This window comes from Marmota marmota, unplaced genomic scaffold (genome assembly GCF_001458135.2).
Source record: "Marmota marmota marmota unplaced genomic scaffold, marMar, whole genome shotgun sequence".
Classification (NCBI taxonomy): domain Eukaryota; kingdom Metazoa; phylum Chordata; class Mammalia; order Rodentia; family Sciuridae; genus Marmota; species Marmota marmota.
Window position 1 is genome coordinate 1501280 of NW_026000119.1, and position 15749 is coordinate 1517028.

At 33.8% G+C, this 15749-nt stretch overlaps 1 protein-coding gene across 2 annotated transcripts in view; it reads right to left on the minus strand.

Moving 5' to 3' along the window:
- The window catches only part of Cds1 (CDP-diacylglycerol synthase 1), a 67382-nt gene that overhangs the window by 11387 nt on the left and 40246 nt on the right, over positions 1–15749 (minus strand). Inside the window, exons 6-9 of one of the 2 annotated variants that reach the window (XM_015499208.2) lie at positions 7314–7372; positions 5296–5378; positions 3781–3868; positions 1297–1365 (exon numbers count right to left, since the gene is read on the minus strand). In XM_015499208.2, the coding sequence (XP_015354694.1) occupies positions 1297–1365; positions 3781–3868; positions 5296–5378; positions 7314–7372 (299 nt within the window). The remainder of the gene's footprint in view (positions 1–1296; positions 1366–3780; positions 3869–5295; positions 5379–7313; positions 7373–15749) is intronic. The other variant, XM_048784726.1, reaches the window with a different exon arrangement.

Sequence of the window (15749 nt, forward strand, 5' to 3'; positions counted from 1 at the left end):
ATGATACTAGAAACAGATCAAATTGATTTTGCTTCCAGTTTCCTCAAAACCATTTGGTTAAAAATTTATATGTAATTTCATTAACCATTATTTTGTCATATATTACATTCTTGTGGAGCATCTTTATTTTCTTCCAATGATATGAGCTATTCCTATTGTCTAATTTTAATAATACCAAATTCTAATAGTATTACCTCAAGTTTTGATTATTCTTGCTTTTTGATAAACACTAAATGGGATTGGAAATTTTTTCATTATTACATTTATCAATTGTTACCTCATCAATATAATATATCAAAAACTTTATAATAATTTTATTAGCATATTTTTAAAATTTTGAGACATGATCTTACTAAGTTGCTGAGGCCGGCCTTGAACTTGTAATGTTCCTGACTCAACCTCCCAAGCTACTACACCCAGCTTCTATGGGAATTTTCACTGAAAATAAACTAAACTTAGAAATTAAACAGATGAATTATGGTGGTTTTCCCGTCCAGGATAATGGCATATTTCCATTTATTTGTATATTTACTCTTTCTTGAAGTTTCATGTTGTTATTAGTTACTTCATATCTGGATCTCCAATATTTTATATTAATGACAACTATCAGGGACTAGACTCTTAAAAATTTGAACTTCCTAACAAGAACCTTTTGTACATTTATTTTGTATCTAGTCATTTTATTGTACCCTTATTATTTCTCACTAGTCATCTTTTAATGAGAACACCATAATCATAAACTTAATTTTTAAACATGAAAAATACCCATTATTCATGGCTAAAAGTTAATATTAATTATTCATAATTAAGGTATTTTTTTCTGCAACTTAGGCTTACAGCAGGAACCACCCACTGAGCCAACTGACCAGCATGTGTTAAGACAGAGCTCTTCAACATCATTTGCATTCACTGCTATTACTCAAAGATACTGCCTATCCCAGCACCTCTATCCCCACGTCAAGCAGAACAGCTATTAGAGACTACCCAAACACAACAGAACAATTGTGGATCTTATATCTGGCTAAACACAGGACCACCTTGTGGAAGTTAATCATTCTGGGATAAGTCTGAGACATAAGTCTTGTGTTGGGAAATAGATTTTGTTTAAGGTCCCCAGGGGGTTCTGATATGCAGCCAGGATGACAGCTACTAGGGTACAGTACTGATTCTGTTTAGTAGGTTTCAATAAGTACATTATTAACATTTAGTGGCTTAATTTTTTAGGTTTAAAATAGACTAATAAACTCAGCACAGTTTTTCAAAATAAATAAAATAAAAAATCCTAGTAAAACTCACAATGAATCCAAACACGACTGTAGAAAAGAAACCGCCAATGAATCCTTCCCATGTCTTTTTAGGAGACAACTAAAAAAGGCCAAATAAAATTTAAAAGTTACTGCATCACAAAATACAGACTCTGTTCAAGGCTCTCCTCAATACTGTGCACATCTGTACCTTCCTTTTTTCTTAATGGAAATAGTCTTAACTCTTTTTCCTTCTTTCTATGATCCTGATTTACTTGTGCAAATGTTTTGACTAGCATCTAACACATAGTAGGCCCTCAAACGTGTGTAGCATGCTGTGAATATCTGTTTCTGTTAAAAAGCCTCAAATTAATTTTTTTCCCTCACAAAGAACTATAAACTCCATATTGAAATAGTCATCCCATGACTTTTACGCTTCTTTTGGAATAAGAATGACACATATTCATTCCAAGTACACACTTGGTCAGATGTGTTGACCTGCTACTGGCCAAAACAGAATTGAGTACAATAAAACAATGACATTGCAGCATACCAGATTTTCATATATTTCTAAAATGCAATATCCACAACAGATTTCTTTCTGAGATAGTAAAATAATCCATGGCCCCAAATACTGTATTCACTTCCCCAAGTATTCACATATCCTCCTCCCTTTTTTCACAATCTATCTCCAGAAAGAAAGGAATATGTTGTCTATTGTTTTCCTAGTCAGTGGGGCATTCAGGGAGAGAAATTTGGAGGAAAGTCTGGAATTCATTGTTGCAGAGGCAGGAGAAACACACTGAGGAGTGGATGCTGTTATACTGCCCCAAGATGTTGATAACCACCACATGTGTGCAGGGATTGATCATCAAGAGATCACTGGTGGTCTTTGTGATGATCACTTATTTAGAACAACAAGAACAGAAGCCAAATATCAAAGGGAAATTTCTGAGGATAGAAACAGGTTACAGGCTAAAGCTACCTGAGCTCTTTACAGATTTCTTATCCTGTTGTTCAAAAAGGGCAATATGAAAAATGGTTGGCAGAAATGGTTTCATAACAAATCTGGAAAGAATTCTGCCTTAGAAAAGGGATGGATATAGCTTCTCTTAGATTCAGTACCTGTGTTATTGCCATTAAGTAGGAGTGGCCTCAAATTCAAAAGTGTCTAATTAGTTTAAATATAGCTTATCAAATCAAGTTGAACTCATATCATGTCAATTTAAAGGTCAGTTGCTCAATGACCGAGGATACCTTATACTGCTAATCCATTCTGACAAAATTATGTTTCAAATTGGTTACCGAGGGCTGGGGTTGTAGCTCAGTGGTAGAGGGCTTGCCTAGCACATGCGAGGCACTGAGTTAGATCCTCAGCACCACATAAAAATAAATAAATAAAAATAAAAGAATTGTGTGCATCTACTTCTAAAAAAATTAAAAAGATATCATTAATTTTTTAAAAAATTGGATACTGAGATTCCTCTATGGCTCTAACAGTCTTTCTGAAGGCTTCCTAAGCCAAAACTAGCCTATATAGACATCTTGAATACTTACACTTATTCTTATGCTGCAGTAGCTTTAGGGACATTTGAAAGATACATACGTTACTTGGCCATATCCCTATGGCTCAGCCTAATGCTGTGACTATACTCCTATAGTGGGTACAGTCTACGCAAGGTTTTCTGATGGTTATTTCTCCAGAAACACTTTGGCTACCCTATCTCACTCTGATTTTATATCTGAACAATGGTTTCAGGCCCTCCAAAACTGCCCTCTAATAAAGTAGCCAAGTAATGTATTTATGGGACTATGAATGAATGCTTTGCCCAAATTGTCAACTGAGTGAATTCTATCTGAAACCCTGACATGAAAAGCTTTTTTTAAAAATAAAGAAATCAGTTTAAGAAAATGGTTTCATTTCCATGAAATATTGGTTTGTTTCCTTCTTCCCCAAAATAAGAACTAGAGAATTTAATTCATTTCTTTCTTTGCCTCCATTACCCATAAACAGATACAAATCTAAGGCAAAACAACATGGTCTGTTCCTGTGTATTTTCCTTTCTCTTGTCTTAAGCTTTTATTATTACTTGCATTGTGTCAGTACTTTATTATAGAGCCCCAAATCCTTTTGTGAAATGCATTTGGATGTAAAAAAAACTTACAAATGGGCAAGAGCATATGAAGATGGTGCTTTAGGAAGTCTGGTAAAAGAGACAACATGGGGAGACAACCTGGGGAGAGGGCTAAAGAACTGCACCAACGACTGATGAGAAAAACGAGCAGAAATGAGATACAGAGAAAACATGATGGAGTCCAGTCCTTACTCAGGAGTCAAATGGGTAGCTGGTGAAGAACACAGAAGGAATTAGTGGGAAATATGGCTCCACTGCAGCTGCTAGGTGCAGCTAAGGAAAGTCAGGGTACCTCAGAAATCAAAACTTGTGTAACAATATCATGATGCTGGAAACGGTTTCCATGGGCTAATATTTAAGGAGAGTTTAGGAATGGCTTGCTTATATCATTTTTCTATTACCTTAATTAAAGGAGTTCTTCCAAAAAAAAATCCAAAAAGGTAAGCAGTAATGTCATTGCAGATAACACTTGATATTGGAACAAGGAACCTTTAAAGAAAAAAAGTCAGCAGAAAAAAGTCCTTATGATTAAATAGCAAATATTCATGTAAGTTATGACTCATAATGAACCAATGTAATAACGCTTTGGATTACACTGTGGCCTAGTCCAGAACATAACATTTAACAAAAACATTATTAGTATAAGCAGTAAATATCAACTAAATTTGCTAATTTAGCAATTAAGCAGAGCAAAAATCTGTAAATAAATTAACATAGTAAGAGAATCTTGCTAACAAAAATATTACATAATCAATTTCTACAGCTAGGGACAGTTAAATTTTAGTTTTATGAGGAACAAGTTATAAAAAATAAAATTTCTTTTAAGAAAAGCAGTCTTTTAAAATGGAAATGAGTCACTTGTTTAGATAGAGTACAATCTGCTTAATTTATACCAAGCCCTTAATGCAAATTCTCTTCAGGAACAATTATTAATTTTAATTCTTTTTATCTTAGACTGTAATCACAGTAAACCCTACTAAATGGAAAGAATCTTTATACTTCAGTAACTGTCCCCCAGCAAAAGGTTTATATGACCATTTTAAAATAAATGATTTCAAGTGTCTGTAACACACATGCGCACATACAAATCTTGGTTAAAAAAAAAAAAAGCATGATGCTCAAAAGGGTGTAAAATTTATTTTAAAAAACCTCAACAACTATAAAAGATTTTAATTAATGGGTTTTAAATAAATAGGTTTAAGACAAAATTTCTTTATTCCAACTAATTTTTAGTTAATAAAAACACTTTCCAAACCTACAAGCCACTGCTATGAAGCTAGCAATGCCATTCATCTAGAATCTGGAAACCTACTTCCACATAAAAGCAAATGAAAACCTTCCCAGCTTCACTTCCACCCAGAGAACATGCATTTCCAGCACACTGTGCTGACAGGCAAACTTCCATATTCTTTTTGCATTCCATGTAAATAATAAACTGTCAAAAATCTAGGAAAGGTAGCAGAATACAACAGTCAATAATATGGCATTATGTAAAAACGTGGATGTGTAACCGATGTGATTCTGCAAATTGTATTTGGGGTAAAAATGGGAGTTCATAACCCACGTGAATCAAATGTATGAAAGATGATATGTCATGAGCTTTGTAATGTTTTGAACAACCAATAAAAAAATAATAATAAATAAAAAAATCTATCGTATGTAAAAGGTCACATTATAGTCTATTTGCATCTGAAAATGTAATTTGGAAGGGCTTTCTGCATTTTATTTAGAATTTTAAAAAACATTTTCACTTTATCTTCAACTGACAAATAGTAAGCAATGCTCAGTAATTTTTAATGGAACAGTAAAACAAGAGATAGAACATTTTAGTAGACATCTGCAAAACACTGCTTAATGTTAAAGAGTTTCAAAAGGGCTAGACATAAACATAACACAGCATAATACTGTGCCCTTACCATATCATGCCTTCAAACAGATTTTGGATGACAAGATGTGACTGAGTAACGGTTATCAGTAAAGTGACATGTGTCCATGCGAACTGTTAATAGCCCAACGACACAAAAATTAGTAAACACAAGTGATCAGTGCAGCCAAGGAAGCAAGAGAAATTTTGAAACACAAATTTCTGCCATGAATTTTGGTCAAAATTTGTAAGATAAGGTCATACAAAATAAATGCAGTTAGTAAGTGATGTTCATTATATTGCCTACTAGAATCAAGGTAATTTTAGTTTTATACAAATTGGAATGCCAGTAACAGTGAGATATACTACTAAATTTAAAAATACACATAAAAAATAAACCATAATCTAGAGTTACATGATTTAAATAATAATGAGAAATATACAACATTTAAATGGCAGTGTTCTATGGTGATGAAAATTTTAGCAACCATTTTCCCTGCAGTTTATCATTCAAACTTTGAATTATTCTAACCAGAAAGATTCAAGAGCCCTTAAATTCCATCTTTTGAGACTTGAAAGTTGATCTTCACAGGTCTATTCAATGGCAGTATTTAATTTCAAATTTTCAAAAGCCTCTATGTTTTATCCTTCTGGCCTGAGAGATAGCTATATGGATGACTTTTGGCACAATCATTATGAGTAGAATATGAACCAAGAGAGGCTAACATTTCTATGTACCATAAACATTGTCATTTTAACTGGACTTTATGATTTTTTAAAATAATTGAAATTCTGATTTATTTTTAACAAACCCAGTTCTCATCTTAGAAAACAGTATTTTATATTTGTTATTTTGCTTTATTCTATCTTTATCTGCTTAAAAGACCCAATTCTTTTATACTAGTTTCTCTGAAATGCATAACTGATTGATTTTTTTTTTTCAGTAGACACCATTTATACAGTGGTCTCTCCATACTCATGTCTTCCATCTGTGGTTCAACCAATCACAGACTGAAAATAGTTGGTGGGAAAAAAACTGCATCTGTACTGGACACATACAAACTTATTTATCTTGTCATTATTACCTAAATAATGGACTACAACAACTATTTATATTGTGTTGGGTATTCTATGTAATCTGGAGGCTATTTAAAGCATTTGGGACGAGGAGTACAGGTTCTATGAGATGCCATTTTATATAAGGCCCTTGAGCATCTGTGGATTTTGGTATCCTGGAGGTCTTAGAACCAATTCCCTGAGGATACCAAGGGAGAACTGTTTTTCACAGGAGATTCTATTATTTCTAATTTGTCTTGATTCTTTGCAGATTTTCACTAAGAATTTTACTCCTCAGATCCCCTGAAATTAGAAAGGTAAGAAATACTACAATTTCTTAGCAACAATAATTAGCACAGTATGTTGATGAAGAAAAGCAAAACACAAAAATGAAATATAATTCACACCTAAAATGAGCCTTACTAATACATGAATTCACACATCTAAACACTACATTGTATTTTAATGTTATAAATGGCTACATTTTAAGGAAATAAAAACAAGTTCATCATGTAAAGTGACAAATTTCATAAAACAGACTTTGATTCACTGAACAAATAACTTCTGTCAAATAGAATTCTACAATTCTATCATTAACTATAACTACCAAGAAAATACATGCTCTGCTCTTTTTATGCTCACATTAACAGCAAGAAAACAAAGATAATTTCCACAAAACAATACAGTAGATGCTTCTCAGACTTAGCAACTATCCAAGAGTCTATGAAAACTTTCCATAGTTCTACATATTTAGGGAATTCAAATACTTTGTTAAATTTCAGTCTTTGAAAATATTTAGAAAAAGCTTTTAGTAAATTTTGAGAATAGTTAAAAACTTTAATTCCTCAAATACTTGTCAATTTCATTTTTTAAGTTGAATAGTCATCCAAAATTGAAATATCTATGACATTCAAGCAAGACATCAACCAAAAGACTGTTATTTCCTCACTACAGAAAAAAGAGAGGTAAAGTTTTAAATTACACAGTGACTACAGAATAATGGTTAATACACACCATATAAAACTGCAGACGATAATGTTTCTTCACCAAGCTCAGTACAAACATGCAGAAACCTGTTCGAGAACAAAAAACATGTGCTTGCTGTACAATTTGGTACAAAGCATAAGATTCTCTGAGCCCAAATAAACCAATTTCCTACATCTCATCCAGGCATATCCTAGGAACTTACTCATATGCCATTTTTCCTACTATCTTATATTAAGCATTTTAAATAAGTTTCCTGAGGAAAACAATCTTGCGATCTCCAAAGTGCCTAACATATTCCACAGCACAAATTCAATACACATCTTCTTTTGCATTAATTAAATAAACTACTCCCTTGCTAATATGTGGATATAAAAAACAATTGAATTTCAGTTAAGTAAAATTTATTTGCTATGTCAATTCATCAAGACTGGGCAGGGGGTGTAGCTCAGTGATAGAGATTTTGCCCAGCTTGTAAGAGGTACTGAGTTCCATCACAACAAAAAAGTCAATTCTTCAAGAATATGCACAGAATCTTTTCAATCTCTATACAATATGAAATTAATAATAACTATTATGGAAGCTAATATCTATTGAACACATTAGACTCTTGTATAAGTATTTTACACATATTAACTCATTTAATTCTTCCACTATTTCTATAATATAGATACTATTATCATTTTCATTTTATAGATCAAAAAATACACAAAAGGTTTTATTAATTTACTAAGGCTCACAGGGCTAAAGTAATTCTCAGATCCTACTGAGGCTCAAGACTCATATGGGTCCACAGAAACCCATGTTAGCAAGATTCAGGTGAAGAACCGTATTATAAAATTTAAAACTTAAAATTTCTCAGAACCGTATTATAATAGCTATAATAAAATATAGTACTTTTAATAATTTCAAGATTTCCAATAGTATTTGAATTTATATTTGTATTCCTAATTACAATGAAAACATAACTAAAAAATCCTTGCCTAATTAAGAGAATCTAATAATCAAATACTAAAATGAGAATATGAAGTACTTCTTAACCCATATGTCGGTAAATTTCTAGAGATAGCTAAATATGCTTTTTAACAGAGGTGAGTACTGAGAAAAACATATAAACTCATAAATTCAGTCTGATTTCAGATGAACAGTCAGGTATTCTGCAACATCTTTGGAGTAGGTTCCCTGAGAGAGAAAATGAATAATCAACTGATCTCGTCAATATAAAATAAAACACTGTCCTTTGAAAATCCATATTCACTTATCAAGGCAATACTACGCACTAGAGTAAGCGAGTGTGCTGCTGTTCTCAGAGGAGGAAAGGACCAAACCATGGGTAACTTGGATCAAGACTGAATTTAAATGTGTGAGTGTGTAAGGGAGGGTGACAAAGGAAGCAGGTAGGTTCCTACCTCTTATTTGTCATCTACAGAGTCATTTAACTAAACTGCAACAGTAACAAATATTTTTTGAGTGGAAAAATAACTGAAAGCCATTATGCTATCTGAGAGACAAAGAATGCGGTGAGAGCTAAACCATGGAATTCATGGCATTGCAGTTGCCAGCTTATAAAAGACTCCTTCTAATATTGTTTTTCTTAAGTTTTTCTTCCATAGCAGGTAGATTTGTCAGGCAGCTCAAGTAATAATGTAATTTCTATACTGATTTATGCCAAATGATCCATGGCTAAAGTTGGATGTAGACTGGACTTGGTGCAAAGGCTGATGGGGAAAGGGAAAAACAGAGACATGGGACGTGCTGCTGGAACCTCCTTTACTGTCCAACAGATCCCCTAACTCTCCCAGGACAGCCCTGGGAGTTTCTCAATATCATCAAATGTGAATTATCTCCTCACAAATACAACTCTACAACATATGGCCTTTTTTACCCTTAAGCATTTCTTCCAACAAAATCACCAACAGAATCATTCAATATTTTCCTAATGGACACTTTACCTAAAACAGTCTTGGAAACTCACTCTTACTTGACCCAGGATATAATTAGTTGACTACTGTATACATGAAGATCATACACTTCTTTGATTTAAAATAAGGATGTATAAAGTTTCCGTAGCATATCTAAAGCTAAATATTACTTTAAAAAAAAACATGCTTTTGCCGCTCCAACTCCCGAAAGAAATAGATACGGTGTATCTGCTCATTCTCACTGTGTATCAGTTGCCTGCTGGCCACCATCACTGAGGTTTTGAGGATGAGAAAGCTGAAAGTTGATCTATTTAACTGGTTCTAAAGGGAAAAAAGGAGGGAGGATGAGGAAGAATAGGTGTAGAGTTGGCTGCTTTCCAAGCTGCTCCATGGCATGAGTCAAGGAAAGTGGATAAATAGTTTCTCAGTGAGGTGGGTGAAAAGAGGGATTTTACTGGGATTTAATACTGGACTCTAAGAACAGTATTAATACACACACACACACACACACACACACACATACATACAACATACACACAATGGAATATTAGTCATAAAGAAGAAGAACTTTATGACATTAATCAGCAAATGGATGAATTTGGAGACTACTATGCTAAGTGAAATAAGCCAATTCCAAAAAAAATCAAAGGTCAAATGTTCTCTCTGATATGTGGATGCTAACACACAACAAGGGGTGTGGGAAGGAAGAACCGAAGTTCAGTGGAATAGATGAAAGGGAATGAAGGGAAGGGAGGGTGGACAGGAATAGGAAAGACAATGGAATGAATCTGATCTAACTTTCCTGTGTACATATGTGAATACACCAGTGTATTTCAACATTGTGCACACCCACAGGACTAGGATCTTAGTTAGAACAAGATATATTCCATGTTTGTATAAATATATCAAAATAGATTCTACTGTCATATATAACTAAAAAGAACAAATAAAATTTTTAAATTAATATATGAACTTCATAATTTTCATTTGTAACCATATGGCCATGTGAACATTTTATTTTAAATATAAAAAATGCCTATGTATGTTGCATTTCAATACATCTATGGGAAGAATATTTTATACATTTAGGTCCAGTCTTATTTTTTCCCTAATTAGCAAAGGATATTTATATGGCTGTTTTTCCAATTAAAATTACAGATCTTATTTAAAAAGTGTTCATTGGAAGGGCTTCCTGATATATAGTTCTGAATGCATAATCATGTTTAACTATACTTACTGATCATCACTCATGAACACAATACTGTGCCTGGTATTGTCTGCAACAATCAATTGTGTACATCCTATTGCCCAGTATCAAGGATTTCCTCAGGTGGTTATGGAAGAGCCAATTGTCTAATAGACTACAGAGAAGTGTATTCAAAGGACAACAAAAGAGAATGAGATTTATTAAGAAAGTGGGCAGAAAAAATGAAGCACTGAGAAGTCCAAAAGATGAGGCTGAGGAAATTTCAGAAAAATAGACAAACAATAAAAAAAAAATCACTGAGGATTTATGATATGCCAGACACAGATATAAATAAATAAATAAATAAATAAATAAATAAATAAATAAATAAATAAGATAGGTATTAGTATTCAAGAGTTCAAAGTCTAGTTGAAAAGACAAAAATACCAAGAAAAAATAAAGTGTTTTTTTTTTTTTTAATAGCCATTAAGATGAACCCAGGTATGAATAGTGGAGCTCACTAACTCTTCCCTCATTTTTTACTTGGCTACATTTTTCATTCCAATCACTAAACAATCAAAACTCCAAAAATTTCTAACATCATATTAAATAAATGCAAAAGCATGCTGTATTATGTAGGCCTTTATTCAGACACTAAACTACAATCGAGCTGTTTACAAACAAATTTAAATAAATATGCAAGAAATTTTCATACAAATCAATTAATCATATCAGCCGAGATTAAGGGAAATCTTGTTTTTTTTTCTTTTTGTGGCACTGGGGATAAAATCCAGGGTCTTGTGCATGCTGGTGTGTTCTACCACCAAGCTACATACATCCCAAGCCCAATAAAGTATTTATTAAATACAATATGTGTGTCACTCTACTTGGCTAAACAGATACTAAGGTGGTGATATTAAGGGTCAAACCCATTAAGTCCATTTACCCATCACTGCTAAACATATGGCTGCTCTAGTTTCTAAAAAGCCCCAAATCCAAATCACCAAACTGATGTAAAATTCTTTTTTATATGTATCTAGTCTTTAAAGCAATTTTTTTGTCTAAATAGTTTCAGTCTCAATGTATTTTTTTTTTTTTTGCAATCTATCAAATTCACTTTATGACAAAATTATCTAAATGTCAGAATGACCTCCAGGTTCTAGAGAGTGAGTCATCTTGAATGCTAAGAAATAAATCATTTAATTTGATGAGGGGGTCAGGCCCAGAGATATCTACATCACATTTCAATAAAATTTAACATCAATGGAATAGGATGGGCTATCTCTGCTTTTAAATTCTGTAAAGACCTAAACTTTTCAAAGTCATTTTATCACTATAATAAAACTAAAAATTCTGACAGGGCCTTTGGAATATTATTTAACCAACTTCCAAAGATTTACACAGTATTAGTGAAAGATACAAATATCTCAATATAGCACTCTACCTCTTCACTTATGTTTTAAAGTCTAACTTCATTTGCTAGACCAAGCTCATAATGCTGCCAACCAGCTCAAAACCACAAATAAAACACTGATGGTAAGAAAATATCACTAAAAAGCACTGTGTGTACCCTGCACATTCTCAGCCTTTTAACATTTATCCAACAGATATGTACTGGGAATCTAAATGCCAGACCCTGCATTGAACCCTGGGAATAAAACAAACAGAAGTCACACAGCTGGTATTTATAGTTCAATAGGCCATATTTAGGCCATGCTTGAAACAATAATAGATATAAAATTCTATGTTTATTTTGTATTAGAAGTTTCATCATCTTACTCAGTATCTCCTAGTTTACTATAAGGGTGCATTTTAAGAGTAACATTTGTAGGATTGTACTAATATCAATTTCCTATGTGATAATAGAGTTTTGCAAAACATTACAACTGGTGGAGACTGGGAAAAACATAAAAGGGAACTATCAGTTTTTATAACTGCAGATGAATATATAATTATTTCAATAAAATGAGTAATCAGGGATACAAAATATAATTTTTCATAAATTGTCATAAAATAACTGGTGGGTTCTAAGATCAACTACAGTATCTTTATTTTTTTTATTCATAACCCTTTTAGTAGTAATTACAAACCTTAAGGATTCTAGCTCTTACTCTCTTTAGTATGAATTTCAGCAGTAGTTTCCTACCTAGTCTCACTGCTAATGTCTCCAGTCCCCTTATATAAGCACAATCTCATTATATATCTTCTTTTAGTATAAAATCCTCCAGTGGAATTCCAGGGATACAGTCCAAACCCTACCCATGACATACAAATCTTCTCAAAATATGGATCTTGCCTATCTTTCCAGTTTCTAATGCCTGCTACAGACCCAGAACACCCCCTGCCAAGCACAGCTAGCTGGCTGCTCCTCCCAGATGCCCTTCCCAACCAGTAACTGGACAGAGACCTGCATATCCTCTACTTTTCATGCACCTGCCATTTCTCTTCCCTTTCTTCATAAACCCACTGATCCTTGTTCGTGTTTCAGCAATGCACTAGGAGACACAATTAACAGCTCTAAGACTCTGGAAGGTACATTATCCACATTTTTTCTCCTTATATCCTTAACACTTCGACACTCTATCCAGCATTTGGGGGGAGCACTCAAATGTATGTTGAAAGAATGACTGATGAGTTTTAATGAGCTTAAAACACCAATTGCAAAAGTGAAACCAAGGCAGAAATCACTATATTGTTAAAAAAAAAAAAAAAAAAACCACTGATTTTTATTTTATGAGTCCAAAGGTTTAATGTATGAAACAAAAACAACTAAAAAGGGGTTGGTTGGGAAGGGATATGTAAAATGTATTAGCAGAAACAACAAAGAAAATAAATTTCACTTATCTGTCCCCACTCAATTGAGAAGTTATAGCAAACCACCAAGGGGAAGTAAGCCAAGGGAATAGTAGTCACCTTATATGCTGACATTCTGCCAATCAAATATCGCTGTACAGCAACATAGATGTAACTATAGATATGGAAAAAATGAGATCAATTTAGAGGTGTCGATATAAAAACAACTATGTGCTATATTAGGTGGAAAACATAAGTAGAGAATAGTCTGCTCTTATTTGTATAAGGCAATGGGTAAGGAGTGGGCATGGTGGCACGTGCCTGTAATCCTAGTTACTAGGGAGGCTGAGGAAGAGGATCACAAATTAGAGGCCAACATGGGCAACTCAAAATCTGTCTCAAAATAAAATAATAAGAGCTAGGCAGTGGTTGAGTGCTTGCCTAGCGTGCACAAGGCTCTGGGTTCAATCCCAAGCATAGCAAGATAAAAAGGACTGAGAGGTAAAGGGAGCTAGGAGCATGTAAACTTAAATACTTGGGAGATTTCTGAAATAACTGTAGTAAGCCCCTGGAGAGAGTAAGTAAGGCTCTGAGGTAGGAAGATGGTTTCACAGAATACTACGTTTTAGTCTGAATTTTTTTTAGTATGGGTGTATATTATGTTTTCACTTTTTAAAACTAGTTTCACAAAAAGCGAGTAGAAGTCTCGTCATGCTCCCCATTCAGAACCCACCAATGTACTCTAATATCCACTCCCGAGGGAAACGTCACTCTAATGAATAGCCAGCACTAATTTGCATCTTGAATATCTAGCCAACTCAAGACTTAAAAAGACTTTAGCAACAGCCTCCCTCTTAGGGCAATCATGAGAGGCTTTGAGTTAGAAATTATCTGTTTAAGCCCTGTTAATTGACAGGACTATGAGAGAAACTAATAAATTGTTTTAAGCCAAGAGAAAAATGAAAGAACTAGGTAAAGGTTTCTGTTTTGAGCAAGTAGAATCTATTCTATCCTGGCATACCACTAAAACAACATTTAAAGAAATTAAGAAAAAAACTGGCGAGAACAAAGAGAATTGAAGACATGCCAAGGAGAATTGAAAAAAAAAAAGAATGCCTGCAAATTTGGAAACCGTAAGACATGGGTAACTTTCAGCAGAAATGAGGTACCAGGGGTGACTAAAGGTATTTTCTAGAGAAACTGAAAGGCTCGGTGGTGGGCAAGAGTGAGGCCTCAGCTTCTGAGCTGGAGTGCTAAGTAAAAGCCTAACAATAGGTGCAAAGCTCTGGCCAAAGCAAGCAACTATGAGAATAGACTAAAGGTATTTTTAGAAATGTATGAACAGAAACATTCATCTGTTATGCATCATTTCACAGGAAACTTTTTGAGGCTATGCTTCAACAAAGTGAGGGTGATATCCAAAAAAGTAGAAGACAAAGAACAAAAATAGGGACCTAAATCACAAGGGCAGCTGGGTGATAGGCCTGCAAGCAGCCTGTCTACAGGGAACAGCCACTCAGAGGTCTCCAGAGACAAAGGGAATTGACAGACTATCTGATCTGTGCAAACATTTGAAAAAAAAAAAAAAATTACCAACAAACACGGAAAAGACCTGAAGGAAAAATTAAGCATCTCTACTCCAAAATTTACCTATGTTTAAAAGATAGAGTAAGGCAGTTATTCAGGATAGGGAAAACAAGAATGGAAATGTAATCATAGATACTATTTGATTCTATAGGAAATGACATTTTAGGTAGCCATTTAATAATGCAAACAACAACTAAAAACAACTGAATATGGAGAAGTGAGCCATGTTTTAATAAGAAGTCAACAGATAATTTCTAAGATGAATTAAGAGGTAGACCTAATACCTAGAAAAATGGGAAAAATCTAGAATGTGGTGCTTGTATTATAAATTATAAATCTTTGAAACTGATTTTTAAAATGCTTTATATTTTAATTAATCATAATTATTAATAAGTAATTATAAGAATAATCACAGGAAATAAAATAATTATTAGGTTCTATAACAGAAGTCTGGCGAGGAATGTGGCTTAGTAGTAGAGCATTTGCCTACATGTTGTGAGGCTCTGAGTTCAATCCCTAAAAAAAAAAAAAAAGAGAACAGAAGCCACTGTGCATATTTCTCTGGCTAATATTAGTGCTAAAAACTGAAAAATGCCAGAAAAGCAGTGTTGTTAGTCTAAATACAAATTGAGAAGACATTATTTTCTTCTCTCCTGTAATTAGGACATAATCTATGCAGAATCTTCCTTATATTTTAAAAAGTAAATCAGTGGTCTGGAGGTATAGCTTAATGGTAGAACTATGGCCAAGCGTGCACAGGCTCAGTCACCAGCACCACATGAAGAAGAGGAAGGAGAAGGAGGAGGAGGAAGGAGGCGGAGAAGGAAGAGAAAGAAGGAGAAGGAGAAGGAGGAGAAGGAGGAGGAGGAGGAGGAGGAGGAGGAGGAGGAGGAGAGGAGAGGAGGAGGAGAGGAGGAGGAGGAGAAATACAAAAAGGAAAATCGAAGATTGTTAGGTTTGGTAAATGAGGAGGAAAAA